Genomic DNA, 22,350 nt, shown 5'->3' on the forward strand with positions numbered 1-22,350 from the left:
TTGCTCAGAAGTGCTGATCTATGGGCACCCAGAGTTACAAAAGGTATTTTCAGACAGGGCTTCTAGGAACGCGCTTCGTATTTTTGAAACAAACAAGGAAATGCGATGGTGCTACAGATGAGTCAGTCTCCAGCACTCCTCTTAATTCTTAAAAGGATTAAGATTTTATATACAAAAATATAAAAGGCCTAAATATTTTTTTTTCTTGTTACAAATCCTTAAACATCTAGAAGTAACTGTTGAGTGGTTAAGCCCTCTGTCCTGGATGGAGCTGTGATGGCTGCAGAGGGGTATCATGGGGTTTTAGAATGTACAGTAGATTCTTGATTCATTGGCCCAGTACTTGGTAGCTATCTGGCTTCCTCCACTTGAAACACCATTAGCCTTTAGGAGAAAAATATAATTGTCAGAAAAATATAAACTGTGAATCGGGGAGCTTGAAAACACTTCTGAAACGATCAACCGCTTAAGTGCTAAAAAAAAAAGCAGTGTCACACTTGAAATTTTGGTTTCAAAACATTTTGCACACCTGTACATGCTAGGAATTTATATAGCCAATTCAAAGGGAAAGATTTGCTACTGGTTTGCACTGCCCCCAATTTCAATATATATACTTGTTACTGGGCATCTTTCAAACGCACCCAAGCTTAGTCCAAACATTAAGAACTTAACATTATTCTTAGAAAGGTAGATACTTCCTTTTTATTTCTTTCAAATATGCACACACACTACATTCAAAAAGACAAAGATGGCTCACGGCAGCACCTTGCTGTGATGCTTGGTAAGCATCAGTACCAAAAGCAACCAACACAGCTTCCTAAACCAAGAATTCCCTTTTAGCCAAAGACTTGCTAACTTTATGGAAAGTATTCAAAAGTTTATTTGCCCCGATTATTGTTAATCTGCTACACTGGGCACTTACTTTCATCTCTGGCCTTCATGCGAGCAATAAAGGAATAGCTTTTGTTCCTGCGATAATTCTCATAGGGATCGTCTAGGGATACTCCCACACCCTTATACTGATCCCATTTGTCTCTGATATCCCCTCCTTTAATAGGGTCCTGGATCCCTTGCTCCTTGGCACCCAAGCCCCCAGATCCACTCCATCCTGAAAAACACAGAATAGCATGATCAACCACACAAAAGTATCCCAGCTGCCAACCAACAGAATCATGTCTATGTGTTCACTTCCAGTTATTCCAGACCAATTTTGCTCACTCCATGTACAGATCTGCCTCAGGAAAATTCTTCCAGCAGAGGAAATCCTGTATGAAGAAGTAGATTCAGGATCCTGGATAAACATTTCACAAAGTAGGCTAGGAAAATACTTGGAAGAATTAGGCTTTTTGAAAGACTAGAGTAAGACTGCAATTCTTGCCATTATTGGCAAAACACAGGTAGTCTTCGAGTTACGAATGTAATGGAGCCTGCCCATTCCATTTGTAACTCGAGGATTCGTAGGAGTGAATCTCGTCCTTGAATGCAATTCACTCCCAACTTTCGCCCACGCATTTGCTAATTTCATGCATGGGCATTGTTAAGTGAACAGGAGATATATCTGGGTGGGGAAGGCCATGGGGGGCCTAGTGCTTCTGACCACCCAAGGCCTCCCCTGACTCACAAAATACCTCATGCTCCCTCCCCTGGGGGCCCACAATTGCTCGCCCCCCATCCTGCCACTCTGGGTCTCTTGTTTCTTTCTCTGCTCCCGGCAAGAGCAGAGGGAGGTCTCCAAGGCCCAGAAAGGACCTCCAGAAGCACATGGCTGCCTCCTTGGATTTCGTTCTGGACCTAGGAGGCCTGGAGGCCTCTGAGGCCCAGAACGGGCCTTCAGAGCCCCACTGGAGCGTACCCCGGCATCCTTTTTGGGTGGCAGCAGCTGGGAAAAGGCCTCTGACGCCTGGATCAGGCCTCCAGAGCCCCCCTGAAGTGTCCCCCGGTGTCATTTCCAGGCAGCAGCAGCCCAGAAAAGGCCTCTGACGCCCAGAAAGGATGCCAGGGGATACTTGAGATCCGGGCGTCGGAGGCCTTTTCCAGGCCACTGCTGTATGGAAAGGGGGATGCTTCAGCGGTTCTCTGGAGGCCTGTTCTGGGCCTCCGAGGCCCGAAACAGAGGTTGTGGTAGTCACATGCTTCCGGAAGTCCATTCTGGGCCTCGGAGGCCTCCTGCAGCCCCAGAATGGAGGCCGGGGGAGGGTTTTATGTGCATCTGGATATCCGTTCTCCCCCAGCTTCCATTCCCTTCTCTGTTGCAGAGAACAGAGGCCTAAAGTACTGTAAGATTTGTAATTTCGGGACTTTTTCATAAACAGTAGGGGGCGCTTATCACATAACTTTGAATGTTCACTAAGGGAACGCTTGTAACTTGGGGATTACCTGTACAGCCAGTCCTGATGTGTAGAGGAATGATTCGGATGGACCCAGATTCACTCATCCATGGTTGAGTCAATGGGATATGCAAACAATTCAACCCCTAAGCATGCTGTTGGAATCTCCCATATCAAATACAGTGTGCTGTTTTCTTACAGAATTACAGTGACGTAAAAACTTCAAGTTACGAAAGATTTGAAAACTGCAGCTAAAGATCGAGCATGTTGTGCAAATCTTGGTTCAAAGAAACTCAACACAACTGTTCCCAACTTGATTGGAAATGAAGTCCCCGAATTCATTGCATTCATTGATTCGTTGCACATATGGCTGAGAATTCTTGGAGCTGCAACCTCAACACACATGTGGGAAAGCAGTGATTTCTCCATACAGGGAACAAATTTGGGAAGAATACTGCCTGAAAGGTAATGCAGTCTGAGAGAAATAGTCAGTCTTTCTTACCCATTTTCACCAGCATCTGATGTCCTTTATTCTCCTCTCCAAGTCTGGATTCTGGTATGGGAGGTCCTGAGCTGGAGCCCAATCCAGCGGCAGAACTACATCAGTAAGCAGAATGTCATAAATCAGACCTTTTATATATTCTTGGCTAACACTTGCTGAAGAATGACTAATGAAGACAATGTGGCAACAGCCAAGAATCTACGTAGGATTTTTAAAATAAGTTTTAACTACTGTATTACATGGTTCCTCAAACATTTCAGCGTTTTGCCCCCCGCTGACCAAAATCTTGGCAGAGTGAACAAGTCAAATCTTACGGAGGTGTCTGACTGCGAGATCGAGACCGGCGCCGCCTACCAGGGGAGTAGGATTTTGATCGAGACCTGGAGCGGGAGCGACTTCGTGAAGAGCGGGATCTGCTCCTACTCCTACAAAACAAACAGGTGAAAAATTAGTTCCATTCTACGTATGTTGTATGTTTCCTGATTCCTCCCTATTGGTAAGAAAAAGCCTTGGAGCTACTGACAGATACTAGGGCAGTAATTAGAAGGTATCTCTCAGGCGTGAAAGACCAGGTCCACACCTGAAGGTTCAATTAAACTGATTTATTCCTAAAAGGAATAGGAACAAGAATTTTCTCAACTAACGATCTAGGCACCTGCTTCTGGTTAGATAAGGGCCAACAGCACTGAAGGGCGGGGAGGTTGGACTTGGTTCTCTTGCGGCTATGTAGGGATTCTAGGCTGATCCCCATTTTCACTCTGGCCCCAGGTTCTGCCAACCCTTGTCCTACAGTATCCTCCAAAACATGAAAGTCATCTCTTACACAGCAGGAAGTTTTAAAGGAAAAAAAAAATCTTCCAGAGGAAAACACGAGATACAGCTTACACAAACACTACTTCTGTAGCTTTCCAACGATAACATTCAGGCTCCTTAAGAGGCAGTACAAAACTGCACACACACTAGCCAAGTAGAAAAATCTTCCCAACCGTCTTTTTCTAAACCTAATTCCCTCCCATTTTTTTACCTGGACTGAGACCGGGAGTAGGACCTTGATCTGGAGCAGGATCGAGATCGAGACCTGGAGTATGAGCCAGAGGACTTTGAAGATCTTGAATTGGAGCGGGAAGAAGACCGTCCTCTGCTTTTAGACCTGCTGCGGGATTGTGAAGGGCCGCTGCACCAGAAAAGGAGGAAACAAAAATATGACTTTAACTGACTACTGAAAAAGCAGGCCTGTCTAGCAACATGAATGCTGCAAGTGACACTGAATCTAAAATATGATCCAATCCTGATGAACATTCACAGGCAAGCAAAAAAAAAAATCTGCAGATGAAATACTCGATACCTTTCCCAATCCTGTAAAATTTGTTAGTGAGATGGGCTTACTCACAGCCAAGTGTTTTCCAGCCAAAAATAAGGTCACATTTATGTTTGAGAAAGTGTTTATGATTGAGATGCATTCTGCCTATCTGTAATTAACTTTAGACCCATGCAAAACCAGAACTTTTCTGTGCCATATTTATACATCACATATACTACAGTACTGTCCTGACAGCATTACAAATTCAACCTTGCCTGTGACTTTTTGTACTTTCACTAGAATAATATGAATGAAACTGCTACCTGTTTCTTTTCTCTTGCCCTTTGCGGCGCCGGGCTCGCATCTTTGCTCTAAAGAACTCATACAGCCCATTCTGCTCCCAGCCCTCACTGAAATAAAACAAGTAGGAAAGGGGAGCGGGGAGAGAGAAATCAGCTTGTCTGCTTGTTTGTTTATCAAATATATTGACTGCCCATTTTACCATACAGTAATTCTAAGTTGGCAGTTTGGCGGGTCGAATCCCGAGTGCCGCATAACAGAGTGAGTGCCTGTTCCTCATCCCAGCTTCTGCCAACCTAGCAGTTCGAAAGCACGTAAAAATGCAAGTAGAAAAATAGGGACCACTACGGTGGGAAGGTAACAGCGTTCTATGCGCCTTTGGCGTCTAGTCATGCCGGCCACATGACCACGGAGATGTCCTCGGACAAGCGCTGGCTCTTCGGCTTTGAAACGGAGATGAGCACTGGCCCCTAGTCGGAAACGACTAGCATGCATGTGCGGGGGAACCTTTACCTTTACCTTTAATTCTAGGTGATTTACAATATTAAAACTATATAAATACAATGCTACAAAACTATAAAATACAAACTACGATAGCTAAAAGATGTGTGTGTGTGGGGGAAATTAGGATGAGCAGGGGGTGGGGTGGAGTGGGGTGGAGGTGGGATCTGATATTAATCTATAAGCCACCTCCAACGTGAGGTCCTCCTTTTAGAGCCCCAAGTCAACTTGGTAGAGCTCTAATGGGAGTTCAGGAGGACTGGAGCGGACCTGACTCTGGGTGTCCAGATGTTCCAGAGGCCAGATGCAAAAGCAAAGAAGCCCCTTCTGGATCCCACCAGACTCTACCTCTGTAAAGATGAAAGCTCACAGCATTTCCTGCTTATAATCTGAAAATGCCAAGAGTCTAGAAATTCTCCAGATCTGGAGCAGTCAGAAATCAAAATTATCAGGAAGACTGCAGAATTTGTAGAACATTTAGGCCTAGCTCAATCTTTTACCTGTTTCTTGGCCTATCATGGGATGGGGGACTATAAAAGGCTTCAACTGCAGCCAGCAATCTCTCACTGGGAGGCATCGGAGGGGGCAGGCGGATATCCTTGGGATCCAAAGGCTTGTACTCATGATCTTCCAGCTAAAAGAAGAAAAGCACAGATTTAAATGAGGCACTTGTAAAAAAATGGACCCTTAAAAAAAATCTTGTAGTCTAAGTGGAGCTAAACGTCCAGTAACTGGCTGAAGGAGACGTCATAGGTGGAAATGATTTACCTGACCTTAAGAGAAGCTAAGTTCCTAACGCTGATTATTATCAGCCCAGACGCCACCTTGCCTCTCCTACAACCATTCAGGAGAAAAGTCCATACGCCTGTGACAATACACAGCTTTTCCTTGGACAGCCCGTAATTCAGTTGTTCCCAAATCAATCGTTGAAAGCACTTACTTTGACAAGGGGAGCCATGAGTCCAGCAGGAAGATCAAAGTAAGGGACGTTTGGCACCAGGCTGGGGTCGTCGTGATTAACATGAGGTGGCCCCTGCCTGCGCATGTGAGGTGGCTGCCCATTAAAGCCGTGGGGAGGAGGTCCGAAGTCAGGATGCTGTGGCCCACCCCACGGAGGGTGCTCACTTATTCCAGGATGTGGCATGCGGTGCCCAGGGTGGTGGTGAGGTGGTCCAATTTCTGGAAAAGAATATGAGAAGTTCAAACTTGAAATGACTCAAGGCAGTCTTTTGAAAAGGGACTTGTGCAAATAACAAGAGGAAGGCAGAGAACAGAAACAGACAGAAACAAGGTTAGAAAATGGAGATAAATTCTTCCCCATCTTACCCACTACCCTGAGTTTTTCACACACATCAAAGCTGTCTCACAAAGGGACTTCCGGTGGCTCCGCGGCGACGGAGGGAGCCTTCCCGGGCTGCCCGCGGCTTAGCTGGTGTTTTTTCGCCCGAAACAGCGCCGATCAGCTGTTCGGGCGAATCTGAAGCCCCCTCCTCGGGAGAAGAGGAGGAGGTGAGCCCCCAGGTGGGGGTTGAGTTCTCCGGGGCCGCCTGAGCTTGGAGCTTGGGCGGCTGAAGGATTGAACTCCCCCGTAGCCTGGGCTGCTCCCAGCTGGCTAGCGTCTCTGCTCCGGACTTCATGGAGCAGAGCCAGGCGTCTGCGACCATCCCTGCTTGAAGGAGAGACTATGAAAGGGAAAGAGCAGGCAGAGCAGTACAAGAGGGAAAGATGAAGAGATGAAGAAGATTTTATTTTACTCTCAAGCTTGATGGACTTTGCTTAAAACTTAAAGTGAAAGTGCGTCACAATTGTAAGTAAAAGATGGCGGCTAAACCTCCCCCTAGAACTTTTCGGAGTGCTGGAAATTCTCCGGTGCAACAACAATCATTGCTGCAGGCGTTGCATTCTCCTGATGTATTGACATCGAAGGATCTTGAAAAACATACCCAGTTAATTTTGGAGTCAATGGGTGTTAAATTTCTACAGATGGAGGAGAAATTGGAGAAATTGGAGCAGAGAATGGAAGAAAGGATGGAACAGAAACTTAGAGAAATGAAGGTAGACATTTTGTCCTCAGTGCAAAAAGTTGCTAAATGTGTGGAGGTGCTGGATGATCAAGTGCAAGATTTGATTCAAAAGAATGCTTTATTAGAAGCAAAAGTATTGGAAATTGAAGATTTAAAAGACAAAATCGACAGTGAACAGAGCTTGGCTCAATTTTACCAGATGCAGTTTGCTGTGAGAATTAGAGGCCTAAAAGAGAATATTAAGGAAGATTTAAAGCAGCTGGTTTCTGAGGCTTTTGAGGGAGTATTGAACCATCCAGCATCTGAATTAAAACAAGGTATGGACAAAGTGTTTCGTGTGAATTCGTGGATTGCTAAACAGAGAAAGTTGCCTAGAGATGTGGTGGTTTATTTTGTAAAAAGGGAAATTAGAGATGAAGTTATACAAGCTGCCTACGATACCAAAGTTGTGATTGCTGGTCAACAAGTTTTGGTTCTAAAAGAAATTCCTCCAAAGATTTTAAAGAGAAGGAAGGATTTTATATTTCTTGTGCAAGAGCTCAAGCAAAGAGATATAAGGTTCAGATGGGAGATCCCAGCTGGGTTGAGCTTCATGTATGATGGCAAAAGGTACTGTTTGAGTAATGTGAAGCAAGCGCATGATTTTTATAATAATGTCTTGAAAGTAACCCCATCAACACTTCTGGAAGCTGCAGAGGGATCTGGAGAAGGAGAACATCAAGAGGATGAAGATGCACAGATAGACGAGAAGGGTACAGGAGGAGTTCAAGCTGCAACTCTTTTGGATGATCTTAGAGAACAGAGGGTGACGCGTGCTGCCTTAAAACGCTCAAAAAAGGAAAAAAAATAAGATCAGTAGAAATCTATGGAACTTCCACAAAATATTTATAGTTAAGTGGTAGTTGTGTTTTTTTTTTTTTTAAAAAAAAAAAAAAAGTTTTGGGATGCTATGTATGGTAATAGATTTTTTTTTTTTTTAATTTGGAATTAATGGACAACTTACTACAGAGGAAGAGGAAGAAAGTTTTGTGGGTTAATGTGGGTTAATTTGTGTAAGAACTATTTATTAATGTGCAAATGAGAATATGTTAAGGTAATAGTGAATTGTGGAAGAATATAGATGGGAATGATGCTAGTTTTCTTTTATTTTAGTTTTTTATATATATTTAGTATTATTAAGGATTGGTTTACTATATACAAGCTAGAGAGTGATGGATTTTAGAGTTTATAATTGTTAGTATATGATTGTTTATGATTGCCTTTTAGATATATACCTTGTATTTTGCTCTGGGAAGTCGGGGGGGGGGAGGGGGGAGGAGGGGAAGTGGAGGGGGGGAGGTAGGGGAGGGAGGAGGGGGAGGGGGAGGGGGGGAGATAGGGGGGAGGTAGGGAGGGGAGGAGGGAGGGGGAAGGTGGGTTTTTTTAAAGGAAAATTGTATTTTATAAAACTTTTCAATAATAAAAAAAAAAAAAAAAAAAGCTGTCTCACAAAGATTAGCTAAACTATGACTACTTTCAGCTATCCTTGGCAAGGACTTATAAACTCACGATTGCCCAGGTATCACCTGCAGGATTTCAAGGACCTTTTCCAGCAAGCCCCGTTTCTAACAGGGTGCACAAAGAGCAGATTCAGGCAAATATTTGAAAGTCAAAATTCTAGGCCAAGCAGATCAGTGAATTGGGCCTTATTTTTTTTTTAAAAAAGCTAACCCATTGGGGCTCACCAGCGCTTCGTCATATAATATCATTGTAGCAACAATCAGTTTTAAAAGTCTACCACTTCTGGGCAATGAAGAAAAGGACCCTGGTTTTCTTAGCGCTTGTCCGAGGATGTCTCTGTGGTCATGTGGCCGGCATGACTAGACGCCAAAGGCGCACGGAAGGCTGTTACCTTCCCACCGGAGTGGTCCCTATTTTTCTACTTGCATTTTTACGTGCTTTCGAACTGCTAGGTTGGCAGAAGCTGGGACGAGTAACAGGCGCTCACTCTGCTACGCGGCACTCGGGATTCGACCCGCCAAACTGCCGACCATATGATCGACGAGCTCAGCATCCTAACCCACTGAGCCACCGCGTCCCTTTAGAAAAGCCATACCTTACAGAAAAGGCATTCAGAATTTTAAGCAGGAACACACACCTGCCTCCTTTTTCATTTTCCAGAATGCATTGCTTATGAGCAGACCGAGGTTTTCTCAAATAGGCCAAGAATTTTAAAGAAGAGACCAGGCAGACGCTTTTCTGGATACCATGCCTGTATAGCTATAAAGACTAACCCCCAGTTCTCACCAGCCCTACTATCCACTCACCTTGAGGGAAATCCCCCTGAGGGTAGTCAAAGCGATGGGGATATGGAGGCCGTTCAAAGGGATGCCGTGGGGGGAAGTCATCCTGCATGAAGCGAGGTGGGAAGCGGTTGAAGTTATGTGGATGAGGAGGCTGATTGAACTGAGGGTGCTGTTGGTGAGGTGGGAAAGGCCCCCTAAAGTGAGGTGGGCGCTGCATACGGAAGGGGGGTTCTCTCTGGCCCCCGGCCCATGGTGGCTGCTCATGCTGGTTGTTCCAGGGGGCTTCAAACTGATTATTCCAAGATGGGTCTGGTTGGTTGTTCCAGGGGGCTTCACGCTGATTGTTCCAGCCAGGCTCCCTCTGTTCGTTCCACATCCCTTCGTGGTTACTGTTCCATGGAGGACAGTGGGGAGGACCCTGGTGATGTGGGAACGGAGGTTGATCAGGGGGCTGCAGAAGGAAAAACACAAGAGTTGATTGGGGGGCTGGTCAGAAAACCAAGAGCTTGACTAGATGCCGGCCCTCTGCTTCACGCAAGCTAGAGAGCTCTTCATGGCCAGAAATACTTCCCACTCTATATACCCCAGACCTTCCGCTAGTACCTGCTGTTGGCCCCAAGGTGTGACAGGATGAGGCTGGTCAAACCAGGGCGGTTTATTGGGAGGAATGTGATCATGAGGCCCAGGTCCACGAGGTCCAGCTGCAGCAGGATCAGGTGGCCCAGCTCCTGTGGCTTCGTATTCTGTGGAGCCTGCAAGGGGCAGCTGAGCCTTCCCTTCATCTGAAACAAATCCCAATGTGAGGAAGGACAGCCTCTTCCCTGGGCATGGCATAAAATCAGCAGAGGAGAACACTTAGGGGCACTGCCTCAAACCTTTGCTCAGGGCAGCTTGTTTTACGGAATCATCTCATCGAATCAAGTTCAGCTACTAATATTCGGACCGCCCACTCACTGCATCCCCAAGCTTCTCAGACAGCCAAACCAGAGAGTTGAGTGGCGTTTCTCTCCACCTTGGCAACTTGAAGGGATGTGACCTAAACTTGGCTGGGGAATTCTGGGAGCTGAAGTCCATCTCTTCCAAGTTGCCAAGGCTCAGGAACCCTGGATTAGAAGCCATTCTATAGAAGTTTTGCAGAAACAGAAGCTCTTGTGATCTCAGAAGAGCTGTACCTGCTTGTGCAATGGAAGTAGCTGGAGGAGGAGCTGAGGCTGGAGGAGCTGGTTTCACCTCACTTTCCAGTGGGGGGATTTGCATTTGTTGCTGCTGCTGCTGCTGCTGCTGTTGTTGTGTGAGGCTGTTGACAAACTCCTCGTGCTGAGTTTTCAAATTCTGAATCTGCTGCTGAAATGCAACCTGAATTGGCTGCACAACGTTGGCATATTCTGTGATCAGAGTAGCCTGCAAAGGTGACGGGAAAGAGAGGGTTGGAAAAGGAAAGAAGTTTTAAAGTACCAGCAGCATAAAACTGAGAGTCCTGCCAATACTAAGGATCTTGTTCTCTCTCACATAGCTCTTTTCACCCAATACCCATAATTGGATCAATTACCATCTAGATTTGTGCAACATACTCAGCCTGATTGGTTTTAGTATTTCGATAATTTAATTTGTTGCTTAAAGCCAGTTTGTCTTTTTTACTGAAATTTTCAATTCAATGTACCTGCAAATTAAAATAAGCTTGATAATGTTAAATCAAGAAAGAATACACGGTGGCTCTTTCAAGCTGAATTCTTTATGGATCCACATCTATAGATAGAATCTTGCCAAACTGAACCACTCTACTATCAGCATCTACCATATACTCTGAGAACCATTAGGGAGAGGCTGTTTTCACTCTCTTTCTCTCGCATAAAATATTTGGACTGAGCTGCCTCTTATTCCTCCAGAATGTATCCCGTATCTCCTGGAAATCCGGCCATACTACATGCTAGACTTAATTTAATTTAATTTTAATTTTATATTGTATTGTTTTTCAATTTTGCCTTGTAAACCGCCCTGAGTCCTTTGGGAGTAGGGCGGTATATAAACCGAATTAATAATAATAATAATAATAATAATAATAATAATAATAATAATAATAATAATAATTCCATCAAAGGCAAGCACACACCAAATTGTTTCCAGGAAGCTGCCCAATGCCTTTATTAGCAGCAACATTTCATTCTGCATCATGAAATTGCTGCATTTTGGTTTGCATATTTCTGCTTTCTCCTCATGAGCATTTGCGTATGCGTCTGCTGGGAAGCACAGGGCAGGCTGCATATGTTCTGCGCCAGGTCACATGACAAGGGAAGGCGGCTTCAAATGGAGAATTCGACAGTATTCCGAACTCCTCCCCAACAGCCTCCACCTTCAGGATACATTGCAGCATGCTTTTCTCTACAGACCCAATCTGATGTAGCCCCTTTTTTATATATTTCTTTAGCAAACTTTGTTTGCCATATTAATGTGGTTCTGTTGTTTTGGGACAGACATGTCAAACACAAGGCCCGGGGGCCGGATCCAGCCCACAAAGTGGTTTCATGTGGCCCGCGAAGCCATCCTGGAAACAGTGAGGGAACGGCCCCCACTGCCTTGGCCCTGGCCCAGAGACCCTCCTCCTGCCAGAGACCCTCAGATCTGTCCCACTCCTGCCCAGGCCCCCATAGGCACCCTTGATGCCAACGATGTAGAGCTGGCCACGCCCACCCAGTAGGCCATACGCACTCTAGCCACGCCCACCCAGTAGGCCACGCCCACCCTGGCCACACCCACCCGGCCCCCTGAGGGCAACCGCAATGCTGATGCGGCCCTCAATGAAATTGAGTTTGACACCCCTGTTTTGGGACAGTTATCCTACCAGTAAAAAGGAATAGAAATAGAAATAGAAAGGAATAGGAACAGGAACAGAATAGAGTTGGAAGGGACTTGGAGGTCTTCTAGTCCAGCCTCCTGCTCAAATAGGACAACCACTTCATGTAATTTTTTATCCAACAATCCACTAGGTTGGGAACAATGAATAGGGATTAGTTCAGTTACTAAGTTAACTTTATTTTTTAAAAATGCAGCTTACATGTCCGTACATTGATAGTAAACTGAAATAAAGAAAACAAGTTTATCTCTAAGAATAATCTCAAGTCTATGAACAAGATTTCACCAATTTCCTGACAGAACAATTAATCAGTGGAATGGCTGGCTTCCAGAAATTGTGGGCGCTCCAACACTGAAAGTTTTGAAGAAGACACTGGACAACCATTTGTCTGAAATGGTATAGGATTTCCTGCTTGAGCAGGGGGTTGGACTAGAAGACCTCCAAGGTCCCTTCCAACTGTTATTCTATCTGACAGAATGCTTGGCAGTGTCCCAGGCCTTTCAATTAGTGATATTACACAATGTAATATCACATAGCCACTTGTAATATTACTATCAACCATTATGTTCTAAAAATAGGTTATGCATTTTTCTTCGTGAGCCACAAGGAGTCCTAAGAGTAGCACTCAATGAACCGCAGAGATAATTTGACTGAAGACATGAGAGTTATTGGCTAGCAAAGTATACAAAATTGGGTTATTAGTCTGTGAACAGTAGTTTCCTAGAGTTTAATTCTGTGAGAAATCCAGAACATTAGCTGCAGTGAGCAGCAATATTCTTCCTTAATGAAATTTCACCAAGTATTCATTATCTCAAAATTCTCTAGCACTACTTAATTTTTCAGACCTGCCATTAACATTTCTTATACTGTAGATCAAAAAAGATGTTTCTTAGCAAAGAAAGAATGCTGAGCTGAGGTCAACAGCTGGCTCAGACTAAACCTAACCCAGCACTCTTTCTACCAAGCTTTTCCTTGCTAAGGAAAAAATAAAAATCTACTGCCAGGACTTACTTGATATTGCCCGAGTCCAAGGGCTGGACTCTGGAGCTGCTGGATAATCGATTCATCAAAGTAGCCATTTTTCTCCCACAGCTGAAGGAGCTGTGGGAAATCAAGAGGAAGAGAAAGGCCGTTACTTGGCAGGCTGGACTTCAGGCAAGCTCTTGGCTGCCCCTGAAGTAAAGCCGAGCTGCTCACCCTGGCGATCTTCTGTTGTTTGTCCTCCTCCACAGCCAGGAAGCTAGTGCAGTAAATGGGCACCACCACTTTTTGCAGAGCTGCCAGGAGATCACGTTGTTGCTTCCGCTGGCTGAAAGCAAGGCAAAAACAAGGACATCATTAGAGGAGTAGACTAATTTAAGTATGTAGAGTTCTTGACCTGGACATCTAAAGCATTTCAAATCATGTGCAAGCTTACTACATCCTAGGTTCCTCTATATGTCTGTCAAGCAACCTTAATACAGATGCAAAAAAAACCCAAAACAAAACACACCTATATCCCAAATAAGAGAAAGAGCCAATTTCATGTATTTATGGTTCCCTATTTTTCAAAATTTGCTGAAGTTTTTCAGCCAAAAGATTTTTATTTAATATTTGATAGTTTTGGCTACCATTTCGGATTGTTTTACAAATGATGACTAGAACGATCTAAGTGAACCAAAGAGTTATGTGTTTTTAAATTCTCTACAGTGCCAATATGACATGCAGATTAGTAACTCCTGGATCCTATCTTTCAAGGTGCATCTGAGCAAGCATTCGTCATCCATTCGTTTGCCCTAAGAACCTAAGAATGAGCTCAAAAAGAACCAATTCTCACCAATGGTGGAGGACGTCGTTAATCAGATAGATTAAATGTAGTCGCAGCTCAAAATGTGCCCCCTCGGCAGTGATCTGATTGCGCAGATGCCCGGCCATTAGTTCACAATGCTGGGGAGATTTGGCATTACTGAACATCCAGTTCTTTCCAGCCTGTGAACATAAAATGGTATGAAAGTTTGCCATAGTAAACAAAAGCTCAGGTTCATAAAAAAGAGCAGGGGCAAAAAAACAAAACAAAACAAGGGCCAGGATAAGAGTTCAAAATTACTACGCATTTATTTCATGTTCCTATACACAAGAATTTGATCTACTAACGGCCAAGGCAAATTGGCACTAGATTCAAGGGTGGGACTGGACTTAGGTCCCTTCGGTGAGTGGCGTGACTTCAAACTGATGATGTGTTTGACCCTGCCGCCCCTGGGCTCTGCCTGGTCGTCTCCTACTAATACCACTTTACAATGCCTTGGTAAGGCCACACCTGGAATACTGCATCCAGTTTTGGTCACCACGATGTAAAAAAGATGTTGAGACTCTAGAAAGAGTACAGAGAAGGGCAACAAAGATGATTGGGGGACTGGAGGCTAAAACATATAGGGAATGGTTGCTGGAATTGGGTATGTGTAGTTTAATGAAGAGAAGGACTAGGGGTGACATGATAGCAGTGTTCCAATATCTCAGGGGTTGCCACAAAGAAGAGGGAGTCAAGCTATTCTCCAAAGCGCCTGAAGGCAGGACAAGAAGCAACGGATGGAAACTAATCAAGGAGAGAAGCAACCTAGAACTAAGGAGAAACTTCCTGACAGTTAGAACAATTAACCAGTGGAACAACCTGCCTGCAGAAGCGGTGAATGCTCCAACACTGGAAGTTTTTAAGAAGAGACTGGACAGCCATTTGTCTGAAATGGTATAGGGTTTCCTGCCTGAGCAAGGGGTTGGACTAGATGACCTCCAAGGTCCCTTCCAACTTACTTCTTCTTCTTATTATTATTAGTATTAATACACTGAAGACTAATTAGAAATTAACAAAGCTATGGGTAACACACGGTTTCCAGGAAACCAACCCCGAGGCCATATTATTTTGCTTCTAGAAAGTCTAATGTTTAAGTGACAGTAAAAGCTTTTCGGGTACCAAATGATGTCTTTTCTCTCCCTTTCCCCAAATTCAAAGTTCTTCCTCTAAGAAAGATGTAAGAGTTGTTTTTAATCACAACATACAATAGTAATCAATTGCATGGCCTGCCATACAGTGATTAAGGCAGGAAGATTAAATTTGGAAATCATTGATATCCTTGTTCTCTGCTCACATAATGTTAGACCTATTGAGGCCTTTCTAGTAAACATTTTAGAGAAGGAGTATAAATAAGATAAAAAAGATTTTAAAGTAATGCTATACAAACAGTAAAATACAAGGAAATAAACAAAGGGTCAAGATTATGAGTTGTGATAATTGGGACTGTGATTTCTGTTCTTAAGCAATGCAACTGTAAAGTGTAACTGCATTGCTTAGCAACAGCAATTTCTACAGTCCTGGTGCTGTTGTTAACTGAATCCCACCATCATTAGTCTAGGAAACTTCCTACAGTGTCTCATAACTAAAGTCATTGGGGGAGCAGGCAGGAAGTTGCAATCCCACACCGGTAAGTGGCAGATGCTGGGTGGGGGTGGAGGTGCATGTGATGGTCAGGGAGAGCGTATGAGAGGCACAAGGAGGGTGCATGAAGGTGCAAAGGATGTTTATCTTTTATGCTAATAACTTTATCGTGAACCTGGCAACACAATAGAAATCACTGACTAAAATTATAAGCTATAACAAAAAATCATTACATGGATTCATATTTCACCCAAGAATTGACTTTATATAGAGTTTATATCAGAGCTTTCTGAGCTATTCCAATCTGAATGCAGTAGTTTCTAAGCCTTGATTCAATTTTTATAACTTTTCCAGTTTTATAGATATACCAGATCTGCTTGAGATACGACAGACCCACTCCATTGTTCTACTATTAGTACTCTACATACCTTCAAGCTACAATGCAGAAACACTGCTCTAGAGAATTATCAGAATAGATGGACTTGATTGCTAACTCCTACTCATATCTAAAGTGAATTTCATGACCACTTGAGAGACTTCTTCAAACATGTAACAAACATTTTGTCTTTGTACCAGATATCACCTGGCTCTGATTTTGCCATTACTTACGGAGATAGCATCTTTGGTGCAGGTGTCAATGATTGGTTGTAGCAAGTTGTCAAACTCATTCATGTCTAGCTGGGTTTCTTCCAAGACTTTCTGCATTTGTTGCTCAATAGCCATAGCTATTGCAGAGGTGATTTGCTCCTAAACAGAGAATTAAAGAGGACAACCCCTTAGCAGAGTTTCTAAATTTTTCTACTTAGAAGTCATGTTTGACTGTAACACCTCTGACATTTAACGATCCACGGCAGAGGCAGTCCTTCTTTTAAGCTACAGTTTACTCTGCTTGAGCTTTAAAGTGGCTAAAAATACTCCTTTTGTTCCTCAAAGAAAGCTATGCACCTGCCCAAAACCAAATCACAAAGGAAGAATCCACCCAAACAAAAACAACAGGAAAGATATTCTATTTAAATTCTCAGTAGATTCAGACACCGTATTTCAAAGAAAGTCTTTGTAGAGGGTGTAAGAAAAACAAGGTAATACTCGGTAACAGTTCTTTAGTATCTCTGAAATAGCCTGCATTCTAAATATATTGGGTAAAATACTTCCGAATGAATCATTTTTGCATGCTTATTTCTTAAATAAACAGCATCCTCCACAGGAAATAAAATATTTGCCAAGTACCTTGCAACTCTGATGTAGAGTTACATCAAAACCATTGGCATGATCTATGATGGCTTGACCAAACCCATTCTAAGTCTCATATCAACAATACTTTGTCAAATCCATACCTGTCGCAGGGCAAGGAGGTGCTGCTCCTGCTGCTGCAGATTCCATTGGCTTTGCTGGATCAATTCCTCCATTGAAGGAGTCCCCTGAGGAGTGGTGATAGGGGCAGCAGGAGGAGCCAAAGGTGGTTGGGGAATTGGCTGCATCTGTGGGACAGCCTCAATATCTTGACTTTGCTTGCACAATACTGTAAAGGAGGAGCACAGAAGAACCCTAAGATAGCCATGTCTGAATAATGGATCATGTACTCTCTTCCTCAGTTATCACAATCCATTAAACATTTTGCAAACAGCACGTTGCAGTTGGAAAATTTCTCATCCAGGTGGGGAAAACTGTTTTTTTTCCTAGAAGAAGTGAAAATCTAGACAGTGGTTTTAAAAATGGCTTCTTGGAAATGAAGATTCCCAACTCCTTTTCCCTACCTACAACTAGTCAGCAAAAGTTACACTTATTGTTGATTTCTATGCACAAGTAATTCTGAAGTTATCCAAAGAAATGGGGACCTTCAGCTAAAATATTAACAGGTATGCAGCAGCTTTGCTCTAAAATAATCAGGATCAAGTTTCAAAATATGCAAGTGACCTACTTGTTCTTTTCTACAACCTTCAGCAATCCCCCAAGACCATTTAAACTTCAGAATGAAGGAAAAAATTCCAGGCAGTTTTTGAAATTAAGACACAGAGCAAATAAAGAATCAAGACAACAATATCTAGCCTCTTCGATTGCATATAGCTTGAATGCCACATTTTAAAAAAATTTATGGGTCTCCTAACAGTTCAATTGAATGACGGGCTGCATAAAATATAGTTTATATTATCCACAGCAAATTCTGTTGCCACCCTCCTCCCTAACTCACACTGTTGCTGCTCCAGAGTCAGCTTGTATTTGTAATAGCCGTAGAAATCTCCTCCAAACAGAAATGAGAATTTAGGATTTTCCTTTTGTTTCTCCATTGTCATTTTTTCAAACTCAGGGCCATTCCGTGCCACAAACTGAGCCAGTTTGTCAATAACATTGCGTAGTTCTTGATCTGTGAGGAAGGAGGAGTAAGAGTAAGAGCAGATATCCCTGTGCATTTATAAATTAAGAAATCCCCTCTACTTAATCACCATATCTATAAAACATGACTTAAGAAGTGCTAAATAAAACAGGAAACAGATACCAATTATGCAAAAGACAACACATCCTATATAATCTGGCAGTGTGCTTCCTAGAATGGCCAGATTGATTCTCCAGTAGGACATATTAAAAAAAACATTCTAGATGCTGGAAGTCTACTTCACACTTGCATTTCCATTCTATCCTCGCTTCATTTCATCTTTTATTGAAAACTTTTTTAAAAAAAACAACCTTCATAATTACCAGGTACTGATCTTTTCTGATCAGACTTTAGACTTATATTCTTACAGGAATAAACATGTTGTGTGTTTTAAACCCTTAGGTGCTGGCTACTCTACTCAGAGCTTAGAACCATTCAAACTACTTTTGTCTTTTACCAAGAAAAAACAACGCCTGCACAGTTGGTACAGAAATGCTGAACTATTCTTATATTCTGCTTAAGCAGGTCAGTTCCATAACCTCACCTGGCATCTGCCAATCCTGCCAGAGCTGCATCGTGTACGGAGGGACATAACCCAGGAAGTTACTGGTTTTTGAAAGCTACGGGAAAGGGTTAAGGGGGCGAGGCCCTAAGGCAGGGGTGGGCAACCTCGGCTCTTTTATGACCCCTGGACTTCAACTCCCAGAATTCCTGAGCCAGCTTGGCTGGCTCAGGAATTCTGGGAGTTGAAGTCCAGGGGTCATAAAAGAGCCGAGGTTGCCTACCCCTGCCCTAAGGTTAATGTGGCTTACGTTAAACAACTGTTTCTCCCACATTTTCAGTTGTGGACGCCTCCTGGCCTTGTCAGGCACCGTCATTTCTACTATCTGGCCAGAACCCTGGAGGCCCCTGAGCATGTGCGGAGCGCGCTAACCCTAAGCCTGGCTTCCACAAAAGCCAAAAGGCATAACGTTTCTTACGAAGCATCCTCCCCACTATAAGGCCAGGTTTGGGGACAGTCGCATCTGCCCTTCTTATCACACAGACACACAGCCACACACCCAACGTGTGCCCCACCACTCTCCCGAGATGTCACGCAGACTCACCTTCGGGCGGGGGCGGCAGGGGCGGGGGCGGCATCTCCATGGCGGTCAAAGAAAGGGAGGACAACCACTCAAGAGCGCCTCCGGTCAGACTAGGCCCCGCCAGCCGCCGAGCGCTCCTCTGTCGTAAAAGGAGCCCCGCTTGCGACATCGCTTCCTCCTTCCCTCGAGGTCGCTCTTGACGGCTTCGTCGCCATGGAGATGCTAACTCCTCCTCCTCCTCCTCCCCCCCCCCCGCCAGCGTTGAGGGTGGAGTTTCTTCCCGGACCGGCCTCGCGGCAAACCTGGGCAGCTTTGCCGGCCATTTAGTGCAGGGGTCTTCAAACTTGGCCCTTTTATGACTTCTGGACTTCAACTCCCAGGAATTCTGGGAGTTGAAGTCCAGAAGTCATAAAAGGGTCAAGTTTGAAGACCCCCTGATTTAGTGGCTTGCGATTGAGCGCGAAGATAGGGGGGAAATCGCCGCTTCATTCATAGAAAGCGGCAGCTGGGACGCCTGGCTTTACCTTTTTGTATGAGGGGGGAAAGCGGCAGCTGGGACGTCACAAGGAAGAGGGAGCCAAGCTATTCTCCAAAGCTCCTGAAAGCGGGACAAGAAGCAACGGATGGAAACTAGTCAAGGAGAGATGCAACCGAGAACTAAGAAGAAATTTCCTGACAGTTAGAACAAGTAACCAGTGGAACAACCTGCCTCCAGAGGTGGTGAATGCTCCAACACTGGAGGTTTTTAAGAAGAGACTGGACAGCCATTTGTCTGAAATGGTATAGGGTTTCCTGCCTGAGCAGGGGGTTGGACTAGATGACCTCCAAGGTCCCTTCCAACATCATCATCATCATCATCATCATCATCATCATCATTATTATTATTATTATTATTATTATTATTATTATTATTATTATTATATTTTATTTTTATTAATTTATTTTTATTTATTATTTTAATTCCATTTATATCCCGCCCTTCTCCGAAGACTCAGGGTGGCTTACAAGCTTAGCAGTAGCCTTCATCCTATGTATATGCCTGCTTATTAGGGCTTTCACACACACACCCAAGCGGCATTATTACAAAGTCAGCTTAATTGCACCTAACAATCTGGGTCCTCATTTTACCTACCTTGGACGGATGGAATTATTATATTATTATTATATAATTATTATTATATAATTATATAATTATTATATAGGATTGAGCAGTGTGCATTTTGAACAGGGTGGTCAAATATTGCAACTTTCATCTGTCCCATTATTTTCACGTCCGCCTAAAGACGTTGGCGGAATCGAAATTACGCTTTGCCGTTGGCAAAACCAGGTCTTCAAGGCTCTTGGGAAAGAGAGTCAAAATAGGGGCCAATCTACTCTCCGCAGGTATGATATTCCAAAGGGAGGGAAGCACCACAAAGGCTTTTTTTTATTCTGGGTCCCACCAGATGGACCTTCTTAGGAGAGGGGAACTGCAACATTCCCTGCCTCCCTGCTCTGGTGGGTCCAGTAGATGTAACCAGGGAAAGAGAGTCTTATCTGCACATTATAAAATTTGGAAACCGCTCATTTCACTCAGAGCCAAGAAAACACAGTTAATTTTCTGTCACATCAAAAAGTTACATTTTGGCAATATCTTTGCATCTACCTGTTTCCTTAAGTGGAGGTTTGGATTATGGACTGGTGGGATACAATTAGCACTTTGTTATCACAAGACTGCAGTAATAAGATCAGGAAGATATCTGTCAGCTTCCTCATTTTTTTCTTTCATAATCATTCTAGCCAAATGGGCATTCTTGCTCTGAAAAGGACTATTTGCAGGTGGAGGCCAACAATGGTCAGGAAAGCTTTCAAGTGGTTTACACCAACAGGCTTTGATGGGAAGGCCTGCTGTTGTCACTATTCTTCTGTTTAGTGTTGTTTTAAGTTTGGCTCCAACCCCTGATGACTTCCCCCTCAAAACCAGCATTGTCCTGCCCTTTCCTATCCTCTGAAGACACAAACACACTGAATAGGAGAACTTGTTTTTAACAAGAGAACAAAAGATCCTAGTAACTTCAAGTAGCAGGCAGGTAAAAAAGGTAAAGGTTCCCCCGCACATGCGTGCTAGTCGTTTCCGACTCTAGGGGCCGGTGCTCATCTCCGTTTCAAAGCCGAAGAGCTAGTGTTTGTCCGAGGACGTCTCCGTGGTCATGTGGCCGGCATGACTAGATGCCAAAGGCGCACGGAACGCTGTTACCTTCCCACCGTAGTGGTCCCTATTTTTCTACTTGCATTTTTACGTGCTTTTGAACTGCTAGGTTGGCAGAAGCTGGGACGAGTAACAGGCGCTCACTGTTACGCGGCACTCGGGATTCGACCCGCCAAACTGCCGACCTTCTGATCGACAAGCTCAGCGTCCTAAGCCACTTATATACTGCTTCATAATGCTTTACAGCTCTCTAAGTGGTTTACAGTCAGCGTATTGTCCCCAAACAATCTGGGTCCTTATTTTACTGACCTCAGAAGGATGGAAGTCTGAGTCAATCTTGAACTGGTCAGAATTGAACTTTTGGCAGAGGGCTGCAATATTGCATTCTAACCACTGTGGCACCATGGAATGACTGTTCTACCTAAAGCAGGGGTAGGCAACCTCGGCTTTTTTATGACTCATGGACTTCAACTCCCAGAACTCCTGAGTCAGCATAGCATAGCTGACTCAGGAATTCTGGGAGTTGAAGTCCATGAGTCATAAAAGAGCCGAGGTTGCCTACCCCTGACCTAAACTGAAGAATGAATGTGGGTTTCCAGAGGGAATATACAGGGGAGAAAAGGTGATTACAGGTAGTCTCTGATTTACAGTTCATTTAATGACAGAAGTTACAACGGCACTGAAGTGACTTATGACTTTGCCGCATCCCCATGATCACAATTCAGATGCTCAGCAACTGACTCATTTATGATAGTTGCAAGGTCCCGGGATCATGTTATCAACTTTTGTGATCTTCTGACAAGCAAAGTTAACGGGGAAGCCAGATTCATTCAACAACCGTGTTACTATCTTAATAACTGCAGGGATTCACTTAACTGTGGTATGAAAGGTTGTAAAATGGGGCAAAATTCATTTAACTATCTCGCTTAGCAACAGAAATGTGGGCTCAATTGTGGTTGTAGTTAAGAACTACTTGTATTCAGGTATGGAATAGATGCACTATGTTAGGAAATCATGTTAGTTTTTTACAGTGCTAGCAGAACTATTGCCTTACTTCCTTTAAAAGCAAACTATTTTCATAATTTTCCAAGTCTTCTTCATAAAAAGGACTGAGTTCTGCCAAAGGAAACAGATCTCAAAATAAGGGTTGCTTCCATAGTGGGGTGCAAAGCATCTTAGAGGGAAGTGGTAAAATTGGAGATAACAA

General features: G+C 43.8%; 1 protein-coding gene across 2 annotated transcripts; it reads right to left on the reverse strand.

The window, feature by feature from the left end:
* Positions 1–136: 136 nt before the first annotated feature.
* Positions 137–19,114, reverse strand: CHERP (calcium homeostasis endoplasmic reticulum protein). Of its 2 annotated transcripts, XM_083357259.1 has the most exons (18): positions 18,977–19,114; positions 17,688–17,861; positions 16,834–17,018; positions 16,109–16,246; positions 13,907–14,058; positions 13,288–13,399; positions 13,102–13,191; positions 10,412–10,640; positions 9,843–10,021; positions 9,261–9,690; positions 5,871–6,109; positions 5,431–5,564; positions 4,453–4,539; positions 3,854–4,003; positions 3,144–3,254; positions 2,830–2,924; positions 923–1,108; positions 137–384 (listed from the first exon to the last, which is right to left on the reverse strand). In XM_083357259.1, the coding sequence occupies exons 1-18, from the start codon at positions 19,014–19,016 to the stop codon at positions 380–382; spliced, it is 2,736 nt and encodes a 911-aa protein (XP_083213385.1). In that variant the 5' UTR covers positions 19,017–19,114; the 3' UTR covers positions 137–379. The 2 variants fall into 2 exon arrangements, with proteins under 2 accessions (XP_083213385.1, XP_083213384.1); XM_083357258.1 differs by having other exon boundaries at positions 13,102–13,399.
* Between the last annotated feature and the right edge of the window lie 3,236 nt (positions 19,115–22,350).

This window comes from Vipera ursinii, assembly GCF_947247035.1.
Source record: "Vipera ursinii genome assembly, chromosome: 1".
Classification (NCBI taxonomy): domain Eukaryota; kingdom Metazoa; phylum Chordata; class Lepidosauria; order Squamata; family Viperidae; genus Vipera; species Vipera ursinii.